We start from the raw sequence: 21,198 nt of genomic DNA, 5'->3' as shown, positions 1-21,198 counted from the left end.
AACATTTCTCTTCCTTACTGTTTTGCTGTAGCTGCAGGACAGGAGATATAAAATGGACTTCCTCGCCCCAAAAATCATTTCAGTCTTTTCATCATTGTCTGCTAAATTTATTTCCTTTTTCATGAAAAGGTGTCTGCACCGTGTCTTGAATTATTGCTGGAAAAGATCCTCACGAGAACTTTTTTGTTTTAATTACCTTTTTACACAGCAACCGTGTTGATGTAGTCAAAGAACACAAACATACCGCACTTAGCAGGGCTCCACCAAACATGCAAATAGGTAAATGCTAAATGGACTGCAATTATATGGCGCTTTATCTACACCATCGCAGTGCCCAAAGCGCTTTAGAAAGCCTCACATTCACCCGCTCACACACACATTCATACACCAATGGGCGGCTGCTGCCAGGCGCACTGGGAGCCAATTAGGGTTCAGTGTCTTGCCCAAGGACACTTCCACTTGCGGACAGTCGTAGCTGGGATTTGAACCGGTGAGCCTTCGGACACTGCATGGGCCAAGGAGGAAGCCATTACGTTTCGGTGAAGATCTCGATAAAAGTGCGGTTTAAGGGATTTATTTTCACAATATTCATCATCCGCCATGAAAGTAGTCGTCATCTTTTTTTTTTTCTTTCTTCTTCTTATAATGAATACAAAAATACACACTGGGCATTTGAATAGAGTTGCCACATTTTTCAATTATTTTTTTCAAGTCAATCAAATTCATTGACATTCCAGACATGCAAAAGTTTTTGTGGGAAGTAGAATTATTATTATTATATATATATATATATATATATATATATATATATGAAGCATACTATACTGTACTTATGAAGGACACCTTTTTGACAGGTGTGTTTGGGTGGAACCATCAACGGTTAGATGGCCAAGATGACACACATTTTGTCCATTCCAACTTTTGGCGGGTTGTATTTTGTGTGTCCTTCAGATTTCGGGGGTCGGTGGGGGAGTTGATTCAAGAAAAGGAAACAATGTGAAGCAAATACTTGAGGCACGCAGGCTGACAGTTTATAAAGTGGCAAGCATTGTGGCCCGAAGGCAGACGCATGAATACCTCTGAAAAGACTCCCTCACATTGACACGATTGAAGTAGACAACAGTAAAACGCTGAAAGGAAAGCTTAGACTGTGTGCTGCCAAGCTGATCAGCATTTCTAATGCTCCCACTTGGAATTAATGTACATCTGCAGTAGGAGGGCTCGCTGTGTCCACTCACTACACTTTGTATTGTTTGCCTGCGAGTACACACGTCCCAGGCTTGCATTGCGAGCAGCTCGAGGCCTGACACAATTAGGGGAAAGTATGAGACAGAACCTGAGCTTAACTTTGATTCGCTCGAGGAGAGACCGTTGTAACATTGCGATGGCGAACAGGTGAGTCATTTGATGGCACCTGTTGTGTAATAACAAAACTATTTTCATCAACATGCAATGACTCCTGTGAAAAAAATGGAGGAGAAATAGTCATAATTCTAATAATTAGAGGTGCTATGATTAAATTCATTAATCGACAACTAATGGATTATCAAAAATTGTAAATGAGTAATTTGATAGTCCATTAGTTGTCGATTAAAGAATTTAATCATAGCACCTCTAATTATTGGAATTAACTAATGGTTTATCAAATGACTCATTTACAATTTTTGATAATCCATTAATCGTTTAGAGAACTAGTTTAACTTAAAATTCTCAGAATCCTCGTAATTTCAGCCTCTCAAGAGTATATACGAATAATTATCCATCCATCCATCCATTGTCTGAGCCGCTTCTCCTCACTAGGGCCGCAGGAGTGCTGGAGCCTATCCCAGCTATCATCGGGCAGGAGGCGGGGCACACCCTGAACTGGTTGCCAGCCAATCGCAGGGCAGATATAAACAAACAACCATTCGCACTCACAGTCACACCTACGAGCAATTTAGAGTTCTCAATCAACCTGCCATGCATGTCTTTGGAGGAAACCCGGAGTGCCCGGAGAAACGCTGGAACATATTAATAGCATTTCCATTGTTTTCAATGGGGAAATATGATTTGAGATACGAGTGCTTTGGGTTACGAGCATGGTCACAGAACAAATTCAACTCATATCCCAAGGCACCACTGTATATCTAAAACCAAATTTCACACGGGGCTGAAGCGCTGATAGAACGTGCTGTATCATGGAAACTTCAAAACACCCAACCACGCAGGCACTCACGCACATGAGGAAAACTGTCGGTATGTCTCACTTTATTTTGAATAATAGCATCATTTCATATAGCAGCTTTCAATAATACTGTGCTAACCCGATTTATTCCAAATATAATTAACTTTAATATAGAGCTCGTCAATGAAATAAACACACATCATTTCCATTTACAGTATATTGTAAATTACTGTTGAAAAACTGTTGGAGAGCTGCTGGTGAGATCAATTGTCACTATTGTAGCTGCGCCATGTTTGATTGACAGCTGATTGTCCAGGGTGTCGTCCGCCTTTTCTGCCTAAATAGGCTGGCGTAGACTCCAGCTCTTGTCATGACGCTCTACAAAATGGACAAATGCTGAATTTAAAACCTACTGTACACTAACGGTCTGATAAATTCTGTCTGGCCTTGAATCCTTTTTTCATTTGGCCAAACTACTCATGGCCTACCTATCAATTGCAGAGAAATACATCAGTGAGCGCATCCCGAAGCGTTTTAGCCAGCAGGCACATATCAGTGAATTCTCAATTCCCGATCTCTCACTTGAAATGATTCTATTTCTCTTAAACACGGTCCGTTATTGCCTTCTTTAAGCCTCCGGCTGTGTCAAGCATATCTTCAGAGGGCCTCTTCTTATCATATTTGCTCACAGCTCTAATACATATCACTGTTTATTAATAGTCGGCATTTTTTATTTATTTATTTTTTTGTTTACAGCTATTTTTTTTTTTATCTACTAAATAAAGACGTGAGCATGCAAGAGTCCAAGGAGGAAAGGAGATCAAGACTTTGCATTTACAAGCAGTTTGCTAAGACATAATGCCCACAACAAGCCAGCATCTTTGTGTGGGCCGGATTTAGTTCAATGCCACTTAAATATAATATACAGTATATCCTTAGTGCACATAGTTTGCCTTTGCACACATATTTTAAGGAAACTGAATGTGTCGTTGGTGCTGTTGTGTGAGTGAGGCCATAAAAGTTGTGATTTTAAAAATATCTTTTACCCTCCCAACATAATGCAGTGCAAAGTTCCTAAATCTGTTGGCACGTATCACTGTAAATCTGCACAGTGCTGCTTACGATACACTTTTGCTTCATGTGTTGGGTCTAAATCGAGGCGCACTGACACAAAGGCAGGAACAATGGTGAAGTGAAACAATGAGAGCGACGTGGCACAGGTTTTGTTGATGGAGAGACTTTTGGTGCCAAGTGGAGGGTTGCTTTGTCTGAATAAATTACAACACTTTGCCCTCAATTGAAAGCTTAAAATTTGGAAGTCAAATATCAATATTGCACAGTGGGACAAAAATTGAAATAAAAACTACATTTGAATCAGACATATAAAGCTGTTGTTGTTGGCCATTTTGACACATCTAAACAGTAAATGTACGTACATAAGATACAGTAATGACATCCGTTCCATATATAGGTATGCAAGGAACCATATTTGGTAACATCAGTTTGAGTCAAAATGGACACCTCCTCCCCTCTAAGCTAATACAAGCACCTAAGTTTTCCCTACCAATCAGTGTGAAAAAAGCAATAATAGTAATGACTTACTTGACTTGATCACTATCCAGAGGTCCACACACTCTCTTGGCGACATTGTTTGATGTCATCTTGCTATTGTCTCTTAGGTCTTCTACATTTGTTAGCGCCTTCAATCATGCACAAGAGTCAAGACCAAAGTTGTGATGAGTCTCGGGTCTGGCGTTCTGCAGATGTGACCAAAGAGATTCAGCTTTCTCCGCATAACGGTCTGCAGTGTGTTTGTCTTTGTGCTATCAGTCGTGTTCACTCTCTGCCTTAACTCACAGGTTGAAACCATCTGATGTTAAGTAAAGGTCTGTAGGATTTCATTTCGAAGGCATTGAGTGTGTTGATGTCTGTTTTTTGCAGTCAGGCAGTAAGATGCTGAATACGCATATCCTTAGTACTGTCATTTTGGATCCTAGTGTTCCATAGTGTGTTGAAATCTGACAGAGCACCACATGCTTTTCCTATCCTGAGCTGGATTTCTTTGCTGCAGTCGTTGTCACAAGTTACGAGGCTGCCAATGATGATAATGAAATCATGAATGAAAAATGAAGATATCAATTATGACTGAGAGATGCCCATTTCACCTGTTAAACAATAATAAAAAAAAAAAAACTTTTGACACAGCTAGCCCTTGACTATTCTCAACTGCAATTATGTCCAATTAAAGTTACATTTCGATTTCATGTAATTCGTTGTCATCACCTGACCCCATTCTTACTTAAAGATGCCCTCGGGCACCATTGAGTCGGTAGGTAGTCAAGAGTTTGCCGGGGTCCTGCAAAGTGTTTGCTTGAGGCCTTTATGGCCGACAACCCCCTGAGGTGCCTCTACTATTAATACTGAAAGCTTGGGGGACACTGACGGGTCTCTTTTTAAGTGGAGGCCGTGGCAACTGACGCCCGAGAGGCGCCCCAAAAACTTCCAGAACCGTGACAGCTTGGCTCCACTTCATTATGTCCCCATCTATTAGCTGGCCTCCGACCCAGTCTTGTCATGGATCTTCAAAGAAGAACCCCAAAGCGTTAAAAGGAGGCTGACTTGACATTCCATCTCGCAATATTGCAACAGCTGGTGCATGTGACCATAATAGAAGACCATCTTTTTACAGGGTTTCTGTGATTCACGTAAATACTGTACAGTCAATAGACATGACAATATAAAAAATGTTGGGGGTTATCTGGGACGAGCACAGGTCCTGCAATGATGTCATTTTTGATGGGCTATGAAAAGAATTATCAAGTAAGTCATTTCAAAACGAAATATACATTGTTGCATATGCTGCAGTGCCGCAGGATAGCGGTCCCCAACGACCAGGCCGTCAGCAGTCCGTGGGCCATTTGGTACCTGGCTCCACAGAGAGACGGAACAAAAAGATTTTATGAAACACCAGAGGCTAAAAGAAATTTTAAAAAGCAGGTGCCTCCACTTGCTCATCTTGGTCACATAATACGATATGAGCGCGCAAGCTAGCAAAAATGACTAAAAAGCATCTTTGGGAGCTTTTATTCAAAAGGGGAAAAGGCCAACTGATGAGACAGAAGAAGAACCAACAACTTCCAAGAAAAAGAAAGCTGCATTTAGAAGACAATAGCAACAGTCCTACTTAAAATACAGCTTTCAGGTGTTTGTCACGCACCGAGCCCGCTCAGCGTAATATGTCGCGGCAGGCTCGCAAATGAGGCAATTGAAGCCTTCAAAACTGCTTCGGCACAGGGAGTTGTTTCTGCATTAAAATCAAGGCAGAATATCAGGAGATTGGCATACAAACATGGAATTACTTGCTTCTAGTTCCAAAGTCCATTCTTTGTGAAGCAGGATTTTCTGCAATGACGTCGACCAAAAACAAAATTACAGAGTAGACTGGACATACGGTAGCACACTTCAGTTGTCATTGTCCCCTATTACCCCAAGATGGGAGTGGCTCGTTGAGAAGAAATTCCCACAAATTACAACGACAATTTTTAAATATTTGTTTCTATCTCAGTCCATCAAAATACTGCTTTATGTGAAACTATCCCCTGGTGCAAAATATGGTTGGGCACTAGGGACAACTTTGTCAGTGTTGAACACTTCCACTTGACAGCTACAACCACATGGTTTGTCTCCTGCAGTTAGAATGGGCAGCTTGAGTGAAGGCCACAGAATCAAGAATACACATTATTGCATTTGTATTGCAAAAATATGATGAGAGACAATCATTCACAAGAATAACGAGCATTTGCAGAAATCAAAATGTACACTAACCAGTGACAACATTTTAACTACTTGCCCAATTTAATAATATCCAACACAAGAGTTGTATGTCTAATAAAATTGCCTGCTTTACAAAGATAATTCTGTTCAGTTTTGATTGAGAGGTATTCATCAATCATAAAAACAATTTCTTCTCCAACAATATTATTACTTTGTTAAATATTGGCATTTTTTTTGTTGCGAGACACCATCTTTCAGCACTTTCCATACAAGGAAAGATTAACAAAAAAAAAACGAGCTGTTGCCACAGAGGAACAGAGCACTCTTTCTGTCTTAGTATTCATTCTGCATCTCAATTACATAACTCTAAATTAATTGGGTGATGTTAACTCTAACAGCAAAATTGAATAATGTTATTATTACTAGGTAATCAGAGTGTGCCATTTCAGAAAAAAAAACAATGATTAAATGGCCTTGGTTGGAATTTGCCGCTCTAAATGAATTAGATTTGCTCGTTTTTCCACTGCAAGTTTTTGTCGCTTCACACAATGGCAAGGATTTGAATAAAATGAACGCTATACTAATTATATTCTCGCTGCGACAAATCAGTGTGGTTGCTCATACCATTGTTATTCTACTGCAACATATTTGCAACGTGTGTGTGAAACTGCATAGCGCTTCCTAATAAGACCTCGCATAGGTTTAGCCTGTCTATCGGCTCTGAGCGTCATTCTCACGATAATCTCTGTTTCTTATTATAATTTGAAAAGAGCCCCCCTCCTAACCCCCATCCACAAGGCTATCAAACGTTATGCTGAGGAGCCATAGTTTTTCTACTCTACGTGACAATGGAGTGTGTAATAGCAAATGATACCAAACAGATCACCTTCCAAACGGATCATCTTCATGTTTTGTCAGAATTGCCGCCTGGGCACTCCTATGCGTATCATGGCAAACATGTACCAGGAAAATGATAGTGGTCGATGTGCTTGTTCTATTATTATTATTATTATTATTGTTTTTATTATGGTGGCACGGTGGACGACTGGTTAGAGCGTCAGCATCACAGTTCTGAGGACCCGGGTTCAATCCCCGGTTCCGCCTGTATGGAGTTTGCATGTTCTCCCCGTGCCTGCGTGGGTTTTCTCCGGGCACTCCGGTTTCCTCCCACATCCCCAAAAACATGCATTAATTGGGGACTCTAAATTGCCCGTAGGTGCGAATGTTGTTTGTTTGTATGTGCCCTGCGATTGGCTGGCAACCAGTTCAGGGTGTACCCCGCCTCCTGCCCGATGACAGCTGGGATAGGCTCCAGCACGCCCGCGACCCTAGTGAGGAGAAGCGGCTCAGAAAATGGATGGATGGATGTTTTTATTATTACTATCAAGCAGTACGAAGGCCCTAATTGGAAATGCTTTTTTTTTTCTTTTGTTCAATTAATCACCTTTTTGCGACGTTCAACATGCAGCATGTATATCTTGGAGAAAATGTACAATATGTATTTTACAGTCCCGAACACGATCCTGCAAAGTTTAGTTAGTAGCACCCCCTGAAAGTTAGAAAATGTAGCTCCCGACACCACTTTCACCACTAGACATGCAATTGGGTGGACGTTTATCATAACAGGACCCATGCCTCAAATTAGACAGGAATTCCACCATTTCCATCTGCAGCATCCATTTTGGACAAATTCTAGGGCTTGTCCTTTGAAGAACTCCACTAGGTAACTTTCCCAAATAAGACCCAAGGTTCCTAGACCAATGGGCGAGACTAAATTGCAAAGCTTTTGCGCCTACATTTCTAATGCTAGCGGAGCATGGCGACAAAGTTTGATGTTTAATATTGAAGCTTCGCCATAAAAAAGACGCTTGAAGGCCCATTCATCGCTTATTGCAGCTTGAATTATTATCAGTTTATGTTCTAATTTGTTCTCCAACAACAATATATTGGTCACATTACACTTCAGCATTTTGTTAGGTGGAAGCTGTGGGGCAGAATCAAATCTCAATAAAAAAACCAAAGCATACCACAGCCCCAGTCCCAATGTTGTTTCCACAGAGCAGAGAATAGGATAGGGCGACACAGAGACAGACAGACAGACACATTCAAAACTACTCCAAGAAAGTCCTATGGAGATGTTTATTTTAGATACATTAATTTCACAATCAAGTCATAGCTCTGTAATAAATATAAAACTTACGTTTTTTGTTTTTTCAGAGTGAAGGGTTTTATTGTTGTATTGTTTTTATTGATTTATTTGTGGTCTTCATTGCCATACTTGTTACGTCATATTTGGTTCTGTCATATTTGGTTCATTATGGATTAACACCAAAAAAAAACTTCCAACTCAAGCAGATACACACATAGTACTCAAGGTGAAAGTCTAAGAAATGGATTGAAATCTTTCATCACAAATCTCTAGTTTCTAAATTTAGTATTTTATTATTTCTTGGAACATGCACATTTCTGTTTCAGATTAATTTTCATTAATACATTTATTTTGGCCATATTCTTACGCAACCTGACATTGCATTCTGTTTTGAGCTGTGAAATTTTGATTTCTATCCTAAACTACATTAGATTTTGTAACCTTTTGCCAAAAGTCAGATGATGAATAAAAGGGGGATGAGAACACAGAGCCAGGAGGAACACCAAATGAAACGTGGGATGGCTGGGATGTGAATGTTTAAGTTAAATGGAATGACTACAACCAGAGTGTCATTTCAAGCACTTTGGGGGCGCATCTGAGATTCTCAATGAGAATACTATGGGAGGCGGCTTTTCAATCGAGGAGGAGGATGTAAATATAAAATCATATACAGCATGTACAGTACATATGAAGAATCAAATCATTATCTCATCTGACATTTTCTCGAGCAAATTTGCAAATGAAGACATGAGAGCACAAAGTGACCGCGAGTGCGGCTTGTTTGAACAGGCAGTCGAATGGATGAAGTGTCAGATGTGGAGTCGGAGCCTGATCTCCCCCTCAAGAGGAAGCAGCGCAGGAGTCGCACCACGTTTACAGCCGAGCAGCTGGAAGAACTGGAGAAGGCTTTCGAAAGAACCCACTACCCTGATATTTACACAAGGGAGGAGCTGGCCCAGATGACCAAACTCACTGAGGCACGGGTGCAGGTAATACACCGACCGATGCTTACTTATCCTTGGTCATGACTGGCCTTGAGCCCCCACTTGCTGGATGTCCATGATACATGCTAATTAATTTACAGTAATGTTATTTGAAGACTGTAATTTGCCCATAGGGTTAGCACTTATGTTTGCTAAAGTTGATGTATAGTAAAGTCAATATTTTCATATACATTTTCATATAAGCCAGGGTCCGGCGACACGCTCTCAAGCTGGCTCAGTCCCCCTCGCAGCCACCAATGGCTGCTCTGGAAGTGGATGTGAGGAAGACAGAAACAAAATGATCCAGCGCACTCGCCTGCTCTTTATTTTTTCTTGTTGTACAATTTCCCACAATAATCATGTCACTTAACACTGCTTAGCGATGTCTTGGTAAGAGAAGCGATTTGTTCACAGGGAGCAAGCTATGCTAAGCTCAGTGAGCTGGAGAAGCATCAACTTGCAACGAGACGAGTTTAACTGGGCATGACGATTTAGTGGAAGATGCTCGCCTCCAGTAAAACAGTAATGGGTTGTTCAGTACCAGTTTACTTAAAAAGTACCAGACCGTGAGCTGCACTTCGTAAAAGCCATGAGCACAGCGGCACTCATACACGTCATTTGCAAACTGAATTCACTAACGAGTGTAGTCTACAAACACCATAAAATTCGTTCAAACTAGCGATGTTTGGAAATACAGTATTACATTAGCTAGTTAAAAAAAAAACTAAAATGTTACCTTAAGTATGTGCAGGCTCGTAGTTGCATACACATCTTGCTCGAGTTATGTGTGGATGCTTTCTCTCCAAGGTACCCCAGCTCCACTTTTCTTTTCTTTCTCTGGAAACCATGTCCCATCGACTCAGAATGTGCGTCTGCAACAAATCTCCAGGTGGCGCAAATATGGTTTTATCATTGTCTTTCATAGTTTCGAGGCATACCGTAAATTCTTGTGTATAATGCGCATCCATGTAAAATACGCACCCCCAAAGTTGACCTCAAAATTCTGGAAAACCCTTCTACCTATGTATAATGCATTTTTACAATGCATGATTTTGCTTCTACCCATATGATCAAGACAATAAGTATTATCTGTATTTTGTTAGTTTTTTTCAAATAATTATTCTGAAGTTAAGCACTTTATTTGAACACGTAATACTTTATTTTTATTTACTGGCTCTTATTTTGAAAATCACAGCCCTACTTTTATTTAGTAAATGAGAAAACACACAGTTGTGCTCATGTTTGATTACCCAGGCAGAATTTGTAAGATGGGTACAATTATTTCAAGAAAACATGAAGGACCAGACGAAAAACATTTAATTTTAATTACACTGTCAAGCAATTCAGAAAACCATTATCATTAAACGAAACATAAGCATGAAGAAATTAATGATTGTTGTTGCTCAGTCATCACTCGTATATAAAAAAAAAAAACAATATTTCACAAATTATTCCTGGGTATGTAAACTTCTGTACATATATGCAGTCATATGTCCCCGTCATATTGGAATGGAAGTGTAGGGGTCACCTTTTTCATAACCTCTAAGTGGCGGTGGCATATTGGCATGAAAGTGTACAGCTTTTTCATAACCTCTACATGGCGGCATATATTTATAAAATGCGAAAGTTTTTTTTTTCTTCTTTCTTTCCATTTTCCCCTATACCTATGTATAATGCGCACTATTGACTTTTGACATTTTTTTAGGAAAGAAATGCGCATTATACATGAGAAATTACGGTAACTTTTTGCGTTGATCAATTTATGTGATCAACTTAGCCGATTCTCTATCCCGGCCCTAGTCCTCGCTAAAGGTTAGCTGGAATAGGCTCCAGTTACCCATGACCCGAATGAGGACAAGCACTATAAAAAATGGATGGATGATGTAGTTACTGTCTCGTTCATTATACACTATTACTGTCTCCAAATTAAAATGCATCATATAACTTCTGTGTTACCTTTGAGGTGCTTTCATCAAAACAACCACAGAATTGTAATTACTTTAAATTAACTTTAATACAAAAATGACCTTGAGCAAGACAACAATACCAAACCTCCAAAGAATAAATAAGCCAACTTATACTTTTGTACCTTTTACAAAATCAAACAAAAACTTTGTTTTTATAGCCACAGGTCAAAATAAAATTTAAAAGTCAGTTGCTGAAAAAAACGTCCTTCTTAAATGCACTTTGTATTTTTTCTGTTCAAATGTTGGCCCTAAAAACAAATAAATGAACAAAACAAAAATGAATAACATGTACTTGCCAGGGATAAGCGGTATAAAAGGCAATGGAAGGATGTGCTACATAATAAACTGGCCCACATCATAATCGTAAAAATAAAATGTACACACAGTGATTGACATCACAACCAATCAGTAGTGATGTTATAATGATCAACATGTCTCTTGTCCAATGGTGTATGTGCAGTGACTGAAAAGTGTACATGTTCAGAGAAGATACAATGTGTTGTTGCTACATTGGTAAAATGAGTAGTGATGTGCATTACTGGGTAAACTATAACCATTAATGCCTAAAGTTACTGCATTACAGCAAAAAGTGACTTGCAACATTTGTAACGCATAAAATCCATGACAACATACACCATAATGTTTGTGCAAATGGATGAATGAAGTATATGTTCCTTGAAGACAGAAAGGTGCTTGCGGAAACAAATAAGGGTTTGGTATTGCTGACCCATGACTATGACTTTGACAGGGGGAGAGAGATGGCAGGGCATGACACAGGGTAAGAGGTCAACATTATATTATACACTAAAGAAGAGGATTTTAGATGGACACTGTGTAATGAAGATGGTAGGTCAACCCTATTGTTATATTAGAAAAAGAAGTCAGGAAGTGAGATAAATATAAATATTGTTCAAATGTATCATGTTCTCCTATACATGAAGGGGGTTGATAATAATAATTGTAATAATAATAATAATAATAATAATAATAATAATAATAATAATAATAATAATTGTACCCATCTTATAAATTCTGCCTGTGTAATCAAACATGTGAGCACAACTGTGTGTTTTCTCATTTATTAAATAAAAGTAGGGCTGTGATTTTCAAAATAAGAGCCAGTAATTAAAAATAAAGTATTACGTGTTCAAATAAAGTGCTTAACTTCAGAATAATTATTTGAAAAAAAACTAACAAAATACAGATAATACTTAATGTCTTGATCATATGGGTAGAAGCAAAATCATGCATTGTAAAAATGCATTATACATAGGTAGGAGGGTTTTTCAGAATTTTGAGGTCAACTTTGGGGGTGCGTATTTTACATGGATGCGCATTATACACAAGAATTTACGGTATGCCTCGAAACTATGAAAGACAATGATAAAACCATATTTGCGCCAACTGGAGATTTGTTGCAGAAGCACATTCTGAGTCTATGGGACATGGTTTCCAGGGAAAGAAAAGAAAAGCGGAGCTGGGATACCTTGGAGAGAAAGCATCCACACATAACTCGAGCAAGATGTGTATGCAACTACGAGCCCGCACATACTTAAGGTAACCCCCAATTCCAATGAAGTTGGGACGTTGTGTTAAACATAAATAAAATCAGAACACAATGCCATCCATCCATCCATTCTCTACCGCTTAACCGGGTCGGGTCGCGGGGGCAGTAGCTTCAGCAGGGACGCCCAGACTTCCCTCTCCCCAGCCACTTCATCCAGCTCTTCCGGGGGGATCCCGAGGCGTTCCCAGGCCAGCCGAAGGATGTAGTCTCTCCAGCGTCACCAGGGAGGCGTCCAGGAGGCATCCGAATCAGATGCCCCAGCCACCTCATCTGGCTCCTCTCAATGCGGAGGAGCAGCGGCTCTACTCTGAGATCCTCCCGGATGACCGAGCTTCTCATCCTATCTCTAAGGGAGACCCCGGAGACCCTGCGGAGGAAACTCATTTCGGCCGCTTGTATCCGGGATCTTGTTCTTTCGGTCACGACCCACAGCTCATGACCATAGGTGAGGGTAGGAACGAAGATCGACCGGTAAATTGAGAGCTTCGCCTTTCGGCTTAGCTCTTTCTTTACCACAACGGACCGTTACAAAGTCCGCATCACTGCAGACGCTGCACCGATCCGCCTGTCGATCTCCCGTTCCATTCTTCCCTCACTCGTGAACAAGACCCCAAGATACTTGAATTCCTCCACTTGGGGCAGGATCTCATCCCCGACCTGGAGATGGCATGCCACCCTTTCCCGACTGAGGACCATGGTCTCAGATTTGGAGGTGCTGATTCTCATCCCAGCCGCTTAACACTCGGCTGCGAACTGCTCCAATGAGAGTTGGAGCTCACGGCTTGATGAAGCCAACAGAACCACATCATCTGCAAAAAGCAGAGATGCAATACTGAGGCCACCAAACCGGACCCCCTCTACGCCTCGGCTGCGCCTAGAAATTCTGTCCATAAAAGTTATGAACAGAATCGGCGACAAAGGGCAGCCTTGGCGGAGTCCAACCCTCACCGGGAACGAGTCCGACTTACTGCCGGATATGCGGACCAAACTCTGACTCCGGTCGTACAGGGACCGAACAGCCCGTATCAGAGGGTTCGGTACCCCATACTCCCGAAGCACTCTCCACAGGACTCCCCGAGGGACACGGTCGAACGCCTTCTCCAAGTCCACAAAACACATGTAGACTGGTTGGGCGAACTCCCATGCACCCTCGAGGACCCTGCCGAGGGTGTAGAGCTGGTCCACTGTTCCACGGCCAGGACGAAAACCACACTGCTCCTCCTGAATCTGAGATTCGACTTCCCGACGGACCCTCCTCTCCAGCACCCCTGAATAGACCTTACCAGGGAGGCTGAGCAGTGTGATCCCCCTGTAGTTGGAACACACCCTCCGGTCCCCCTTCTTAAAAAGGGGGACCACCACCCCAGTCTGCCAATCCAGAGGCACTGTCCCCGATGTCCACGCGATGTTGCAGAGGCGTGTCAACCAGGACAGCCCCACAACATCCAGAGCCTTTAGGAACTCCGGGCGAATCTCATCCACCCCCGGGGCCCTGCCACCGAGGAGATTTTTAACTACCTCGGTGACCTCAAACCCAGAGATAGGAGAGCCCGCCTCAGAGAACCCACACGTGTTGGTGGAATTGAGGAGGTCTTCGAAGTATTCTCCCCACCGACTCACAACGTCCCGAGTCGAGGTCAGCAGCGCCCCATCCCCACTATACACAGTGTTGGTGGTGCACTGCTTTCCTCTCCTGAGACGTCGGATGGTGGACCAGAATTTCCTCGAAGCCGTCCGGAAGTCTTTCTCCATGGCCTCACCGAACTCCTCCCATGCCCGGGTTTTTGCTTCAGCGACCACCAGAGCTGCATTCCGCTTTGCCAGCCGGTACCCATCAGCTGCCTCAGCAGTCCCACAGGCCAAAAAGGCCCGATAGGACTCCTTCAGCTTGACGGCATCCCTCACCGTTGGTGTCCACCAACGGGTTCGGGGATTGCCGCCACGACAGGCACCGACCACCTTACGGCCACAGCTCCGGTCGGCCGCCTCAGCAATGGAGGCGCGGAACATGGTCCACTCGGACTCGATGTCCCCCGCCTCCCCCGGAACATGAGCAAAGTTCTGTCGGAGGTGGGAGTTGAAACTCCTTCTGACAGGGGATTCTGCCAGACATTCCCAGCAGACCCTCACAATACGTTTGGGCCTGCCACGTCGGACCGGCATCTTCCCCCACCATCGGAGCCAACTCACCACCAGGTGGTGATCAGTTGACAGCTCCGCCCCTCTCTTCACCCGAGTGTCCAAGACATGCGGCCGCAAGTCCGATGACACGATCACAAAGTCGATCATCGAACTGCGACCTAGGGTGTCCTGGTGCCAAGTGCATGTGTGGACACCCTTATGCTTGAACATGGTGTTCGTTATGGACAATCCGTGACGAGCACAGAAGTCCAATAACAGAACACCGCTCGGGTTCTGATCGGGGGGGCCGTTCCTCCCAATCGCGCCCTTCCAGGTCTCACTGTCATTGCCCACGTGAGCATTGAAGTCCCCCAACAGAACAATGGACTCCCCAGCGGGAGCGCTCTCCAGCACCCCCTCCAAGGACTCCAAAAAGGGTGGGTACTCTGAACTGCTGTTTGGTGCATAGGCACAAACAACAGTCAGGACCCGTCCCCCCACCCGAAGGCGAAGGGGGGCTACCCTCTCGTCCACCGGGGTGAACCCCAACGTACAGGCGCCGAGCACACACACACAGAACACAATGATTTACAAATAATGTTCAACCTATATTTAATTGAATACACTACAAAGACAAGATATTTAATGTTCAAACTGCTAAACTTTATTGTTTTTAGCAAATAATCATTAACTTAGAATTTTATGGCTGGGACAGGGTCATGTTTACCACTGTGTGCATCACCTTTTCTTTTAACAACATTCAATAAACGTTTGGGAACTGAGGACACTAATTGTTGAAGCTTTGGAGGTGGAATTCTTTCCCATTCTTGCTTGATGTACAGCAGTCCGGGGTCTCCGTTGTCCTATTTTACGCTTCATAATGCGCCGCACATTTTCAATGGGAGATGGGTCTAGACTGCAAGCAGGCCAGCCTAGTACCCTCACTCTTTTACTACGAAGCCATGCCATTGTAACACGTGCAGAATGTGGTTTGGCATTGTCTTGCTGAAATAAACAGGGGCGTCCATGAAAAAGACATTGCTTAGATGGCAGCATAAGTTTCTCCAAAACCTGTATGTACCTTTCAGCATTAATGGTGCCTTCACAGATGTGTAAGTTACCCATGCCATTGGCACTAACACAGCCCCATACCATCACAGATGCTGGCTTTTGAACTTTGCGTCCATTTCTTTTCCTCTTTGGCCCAGAGGACACGACATCCACATTTTCCACAAAAACTTTAAATGTGGACTTTTCCACTTTGAATCAGTCCATCTTAGATGATCTTGGGCCCAGAGAAGCCGGCGGCATTTCTGGATGTTGTTGATAAATGACTTTTGCTTTGCATAGTAGGGTTTCAAGTTGCACTTACAGATGTAGCGCCGAACTGTATTTACTGACATTGGTTTTCTGAAGTGTTCCTGAGCCCATGTGGTGATATCCTTTACACATTGATGTGAGTTTTTGATGCAGTGCTGCCTGAGGGATCGAAGGTCACGGGCATTCAATGTTGGTTTTCGGCCTTGCCGCTTACATGCAGTGATTTCTCCAGATTCTCTGAACCTTTTGATGATATTATGCACTGTAGATGATGAAATTCATAAATTCCTTGCAATTGTACATTGAGGAACATTGTCCTTAAACTGTTCGACGATTTTCTCACGCACTTGTTCACAAAGAGGTGAAACGCCCCATCTTTGCTTGTGAATGGTTGATCAATTCAGGGAAGCTCCTTTTATATCCAATCATGGCACCCACCTGTTCCCAATTAGCCTGTTCACCTGTGGGATGTTCCTAACAGGTGTTTGATGAGCATTCCTCAACTGTCTTTTTTGCCACCTGTCCCAGCTTTTTTGGAACGTGTTGCAGCCATAAAATTCTAAGAATGATGATTTGCTAAAAACAATGAAGTTTATCAGTTTGAACATTAAATATCTTGGCTTTGTAGTGTATTCAATTAAATATAGGCTGAACATGATTTGCAAATCAGTGTATTCTGACACAACGTCCCAACTTCATTGGAATTGGGGTTGTATTTCTATAGTCATGACAATGAATTATAAAGAACTCAACAGACACGAATATATATATATATATATATATATATATATATATATATATATATATATATATATATATATATACACACACACACTTACAGTAAAGAGGGAAGCCACATCAAGGACAACCTCATGAAACATTTTTTTTCTTGTCAGTGTCGCACTAATATTGTGTGCACTAGAACTGCCAGTCAAAAATAAAGCACTGGCAAAACCCTTTTTGAGTGGTCGGAAAATTCGCTGAATGTCACTGATCCTGTCCTGTTATTGCATTTTATATTACAGGTGTGGTTCAGCAATCGCAGGGCCAGATGGCGAAAACAAGCAGGAGCCAATCAGCTAACAGCTTTCAACCCTCTGTTGCCGAGCGGATTTCCCCCCACAGGGATGCCAACACTTCCTACATACCAACTGGCAGACTCCAGCTACCCAAGCAATATTTTGTCCCAAGGTAGAGGAACACCTTTTATCTTCTATGAATATATGGTTAAGAAATTGCAGTGAATACTCACAGCCTTCCAAGAAAGTAATACAGTTGAAGGGTTGAGTGCCCTTAGGCTTCGAGAACATGTTTTGTCAGGCATTCTGGTCCCTTGTTACTGGAGCACACAAAAAAAAGGTGGTTCACACACAAAAGAGAGTCCAGGACACTTTTCAAGCAAAAGATGAGACTTAAGTATCCTGATATTGTAAATTGGTTCTAGGACTAGGGCACTGAAATGTCATATTTCTGGCGGGGAGGGACTGAGGGGAAGCTGTCAGGATAGAGGGGTACCAACTTGGTATAGCTGGGCTCTCTAGCCTAAAGTCCTTGAAAGAGCGTAGGCTGCCTTTCATTGTGAGTTGCTGATTGCGAAAAGAATTTGGGTGACTCTGAACGAGCATGTTGGAGTTGTTCAATAAGAACAGGAAGGTTGACTTCCGACTACTGATTGGTTAAGACTGTGAAATCCTCTGCATTTGTAGTGTAAAGTAGCGCCTTTGTTTCAGCGACCATGGTTCTCTTTCAATAAATGCTGTTGTTTACAATTGAGAGTAACATGGCAGACAGAACAGTGATTTTTCTGTTATCTTATTGGGCTATTGCTTACTCCTTAAGGTTAAGATAATCACATTACATGACAGTGTGTCTTATTAGAAGTATTACTTGAATTGGGTTAATCTTGAAATATTGTTTTCATCAAATGTCCATCAAATCACTCAAAAACATATGGTTAGGGTTAATACAAAAATCCCTTAATATTGAGATTATTATCCTAAAGTAGGGGTAAACACCCAGTCGACTTAGTTCTTAACCTGTTTTTAAAATGCGGGAGACCTCACATATGATGAGAAAAACAATTTGCATGTGTGCTGACTGCTATTATAGTTTGTGGTGTACGATCGCAAATATTGAACAGGTTTAACATTTATGACTGTCGGCTCTGCTTTCCGAGCAGATTGGTGAGGGTTAGTCATCTGTTGTAATCCACTACAGCTCACATGTATCACTTAAACAATCACACACCCCACGAGGGAGAGGAAGCCGACTAGGCTAGTGATTCCCAGCCACTGTGCCGTGAGATACTAATTTCACTTTATCGATTCAAATTTTTTAAATTTACTACAAATATGGTAAGGATAAGAATCCTTTCAGGTGGCAGAATACATAATAAGATGTGTATCCACCTGTCGCTGTTTGTAAAACAGAATTATAGCTTTGTGTTCAATTTAACAGGACCAGATTTCACGCTGACTAAGTCAATTTGTGAGTAAACTGAGACGAGAGACGAGAAGCCCCGAGTTATTGCACTCAGTCGAATGGTGACTTGAGACGCTTCTCCTGGCTGTTCTTTGCTCAATAATCCATTGCTCGAGTTGGTCTTCCAACTCGGGCCACCTCGCCTTGTTTCCGCGTTTTCTTTTTCTTTTTTTCCGCGGAAACTTATCTTCATCTTCTTGACTTGGCGAAGCTCGTTTTCCTGCTTCCTCCACTTGCAAACCATGGATTCGTTGATCTTGTATTCTCTCGCGGCTGCTCGATTCCCATCGACCAACTGATAGCTTGAAGTTTAAACTGTGCTTCGTAAGCGTGTCTCTTCGTAGGTGACATTTTCGGGGGTCCTTAGCCAAACCGATGTTGTTTTGCACCAGTCAGTCAAGCGGTAAAAAACAAACAAAAAAAAACAAAACAAAAAACACCCCGGCGTGGGGGCGTGGCTTTAGCGTCCTCCTTCACGCACCCTCCCCTGTCCTCAGCCACGTGTCGGATGGAAATGCTAAAATAAATTTTAAAAAGTCAAGCGGAGTGCTCAACACACCACAACATTTATAGATATTGGAACTCGGTGCACACATAAGGCGCGCCACATTATAAGACGCCCCGTCCATTTTGGAGAAGATTTAAGACTTTTAAGTGCGCCTTATGGTCGCAAAAATACGGTATTTCCATATATATACTTTTTTCTGACATGTGCCTTGGCTCAGTAAAGGTTTAGAAACACTGGGCTAGATAACTAGAAGTGACAACAATGAAATACTTGTTGAAGACTCAGAATCATCTTTATTTGCCAAGTATGTCAAAAACACACAAGGAATTTGTCTCTGGTAGTTGGAGCTTCTCTAGGATGACAACTGACGGTCAATTGACAGAGAATACTTTTGAGACCTAAAAAACATAAAAACAGTCACTGAGCAATAAAAGGTTGCCAGTAATGTGGTAATGCCGGTACAATTTTTTGAATTTTTTTTTTGACAATTGTGCAAAATGATGCAGAGTTCTCTAGCAATTATAGCAGTTTGAAATGACTAAAAGAACAATAGCCTGGTGCAGTGACCATTGTGCAAATGGCGGAGAGACTTCAAGAAATGTATGCAGTTTAAAGTGACTACTAGTGCGATAATCTGGAATAGTGTCAATTGTGCAAATGGTGCACATACTTCTCAAGCACACAATTGGCCAGTATTGGTCAACAACAGATATGCAAAGTAGTGCAGGGTGGCGATACTACTACAGTGAGTGCATGAGTAATGTATAATTGGCCCGAAAGGGATATGACAACAATCTCAAGACAAAAATTGGCAGCCTGTTACAATGGAATTGTAAATTAATTGTTTAAGAAGTTAATGGCAAGAGGGAAGAAGCTGTTGGAATGTCTGCTTGTTTTAGTTTGCATTGATCAATAGTGCCTATCTGAGGGAAGGAGTTGCCATGGGTGGTGACCAGGATGTGGAGGGTCCAAGAGGATTTTGCATGCGCTTGTCTTAGTTCTGGCAGCGTTCAAGTCCTTAAGGGCGGGTAGGGGGGTACCGACAATCTTTCCAGCAGTTTTGATTGTCCGTTGCAGTCGGAGTTTGTCCTTTTTGTAGCAGCACCAAACCAGACTGTGATGGAAGAACACAGGACTGATTCGATGACCGCTGTGTAGAACTGCCTCAACAGCTCCTGTGGCAGGCCGTGCTTCCTCAGAAGCCGCAGGAAGTACATCCTCTGCTGGGCCTTTTTGAGGATGGAGTTGATGTTGATCTCCCACTTCAGGTCCTGAGAGACTGTAATTCCCAGGAACTTGAAGGTCTCGACGGTCGACACGGGGCAGTTGGTCAGTCATGCAACATATCACATCATTATGTTGTTCTAAGCTATTACTCGCTCCATGTGCACATTATGTAGGCCAGCTGTCATGTCACTGGTTATCTGAAAACATCTGCTCTCTGTTGTACCATGTGAAGGCAATAGTTCATCAGGTGTGTAAGTACCTAGAGTGCACTTCCAAGGTGTATTTTGTGCAAAGACTATGGTGGCAGGGAAGATGTCGGAGAGCGATCGAGGAAGTGCATTCTGCTTTGTCCGCACACACTTACTCGAGTCACGTATGCGCTGTTGTTTATCTTTTCAGATGGCGGAGGTACAGTTCACCGGCCCCAACCGCTACCTCCGTCCACTATGCACCAGAGTGGTCTATCCGGAAATGACAGCTGTTCCACCTATGGTTTAGCTTCGAATCGCCACGGGTTTTCTGGCTACTCCGACACCTTCATGACATCTGCACCGAGCAGCCACGTCAACCCGGTCAGCACTGGGCTTTCCCCGCAGGTAAATCTCTCATGTCTATCCTTCTAGTCATGTATGAGGACGGTTGTGTAGATTTTGTCTGTTCTTTTCACTCAATACTATTTCAGTGATGTTAGGCCAGGTAAGACTTGACACTTTTCTATCGTTTGGGCCTGTCTGCTAACACAGATCCTTGCCGCAGACTCGGCTGATGACTGAAGTTTTATCCAATCAGAAACCTTAAATGGGGCTGGGTAATACAGGTTTGCTGTTACAGCAGGGTGAAGCAATTATGAAGAGTCATGGGTCAAGCAATCCATTTACTTTCTCTCTTGAGGTGGAATAAGACGAAACACTATCAAAGTCCATGTTAAAAAAAGATT

General features: G+C 42.4%; 1 protein-coding gene across 4 annotated transcripts in view; it reads left to right on the top strand.

Annotated features, from left to right (window-relative positions):
- The window catches only part of LOC133486426 (paired box protein Pax-7-like), a 51,124-nt gene that overhangs the window by 12,178 nt on the left and 17,748 nt on the right, over window positions 1-21,198 (top strand). For 3 of the 4 annotated variants that reach the window (XM_061791531.1, XM_061791547.1, XM_061791538.1), the window contains 3 exons: window positions 8,877-9,076; window positions 17,071-17,236; window positions 20,661-20,857. In XM_061791531.1, the coding sequence (XP_061647515.1) occupies window positions 8,877-9,076; window positions 17,071-17,236; window positions 20,661-20,857 (563 nt within the window). The other variant, XM_061791557.1, reaches the window with a different exon arrangement.

The sequence above is a fragment of the Phyllopteryx taeniolatus genome, chromosome 1, assembly GCF_024500385.1.
Source record: "Phyllopteryx taeniolatus isolate TA_2022b chromosome 1, UOR_Ptae_1.2, whole genome shotgun sequence".
NCBI classification, from domain to species: domain Eukaryota; kingdom Metazoa; phylum Chordata; class Actinopteri; order Syngnathiformes; family Syngnathidae; genus Phyllopteryx; species Phyllopteryx taeniolatus.
Note: the sequence above shows the minus strand (reverse complement) of the source record. Positions and strands in the feature narration are given on the sequence as shown.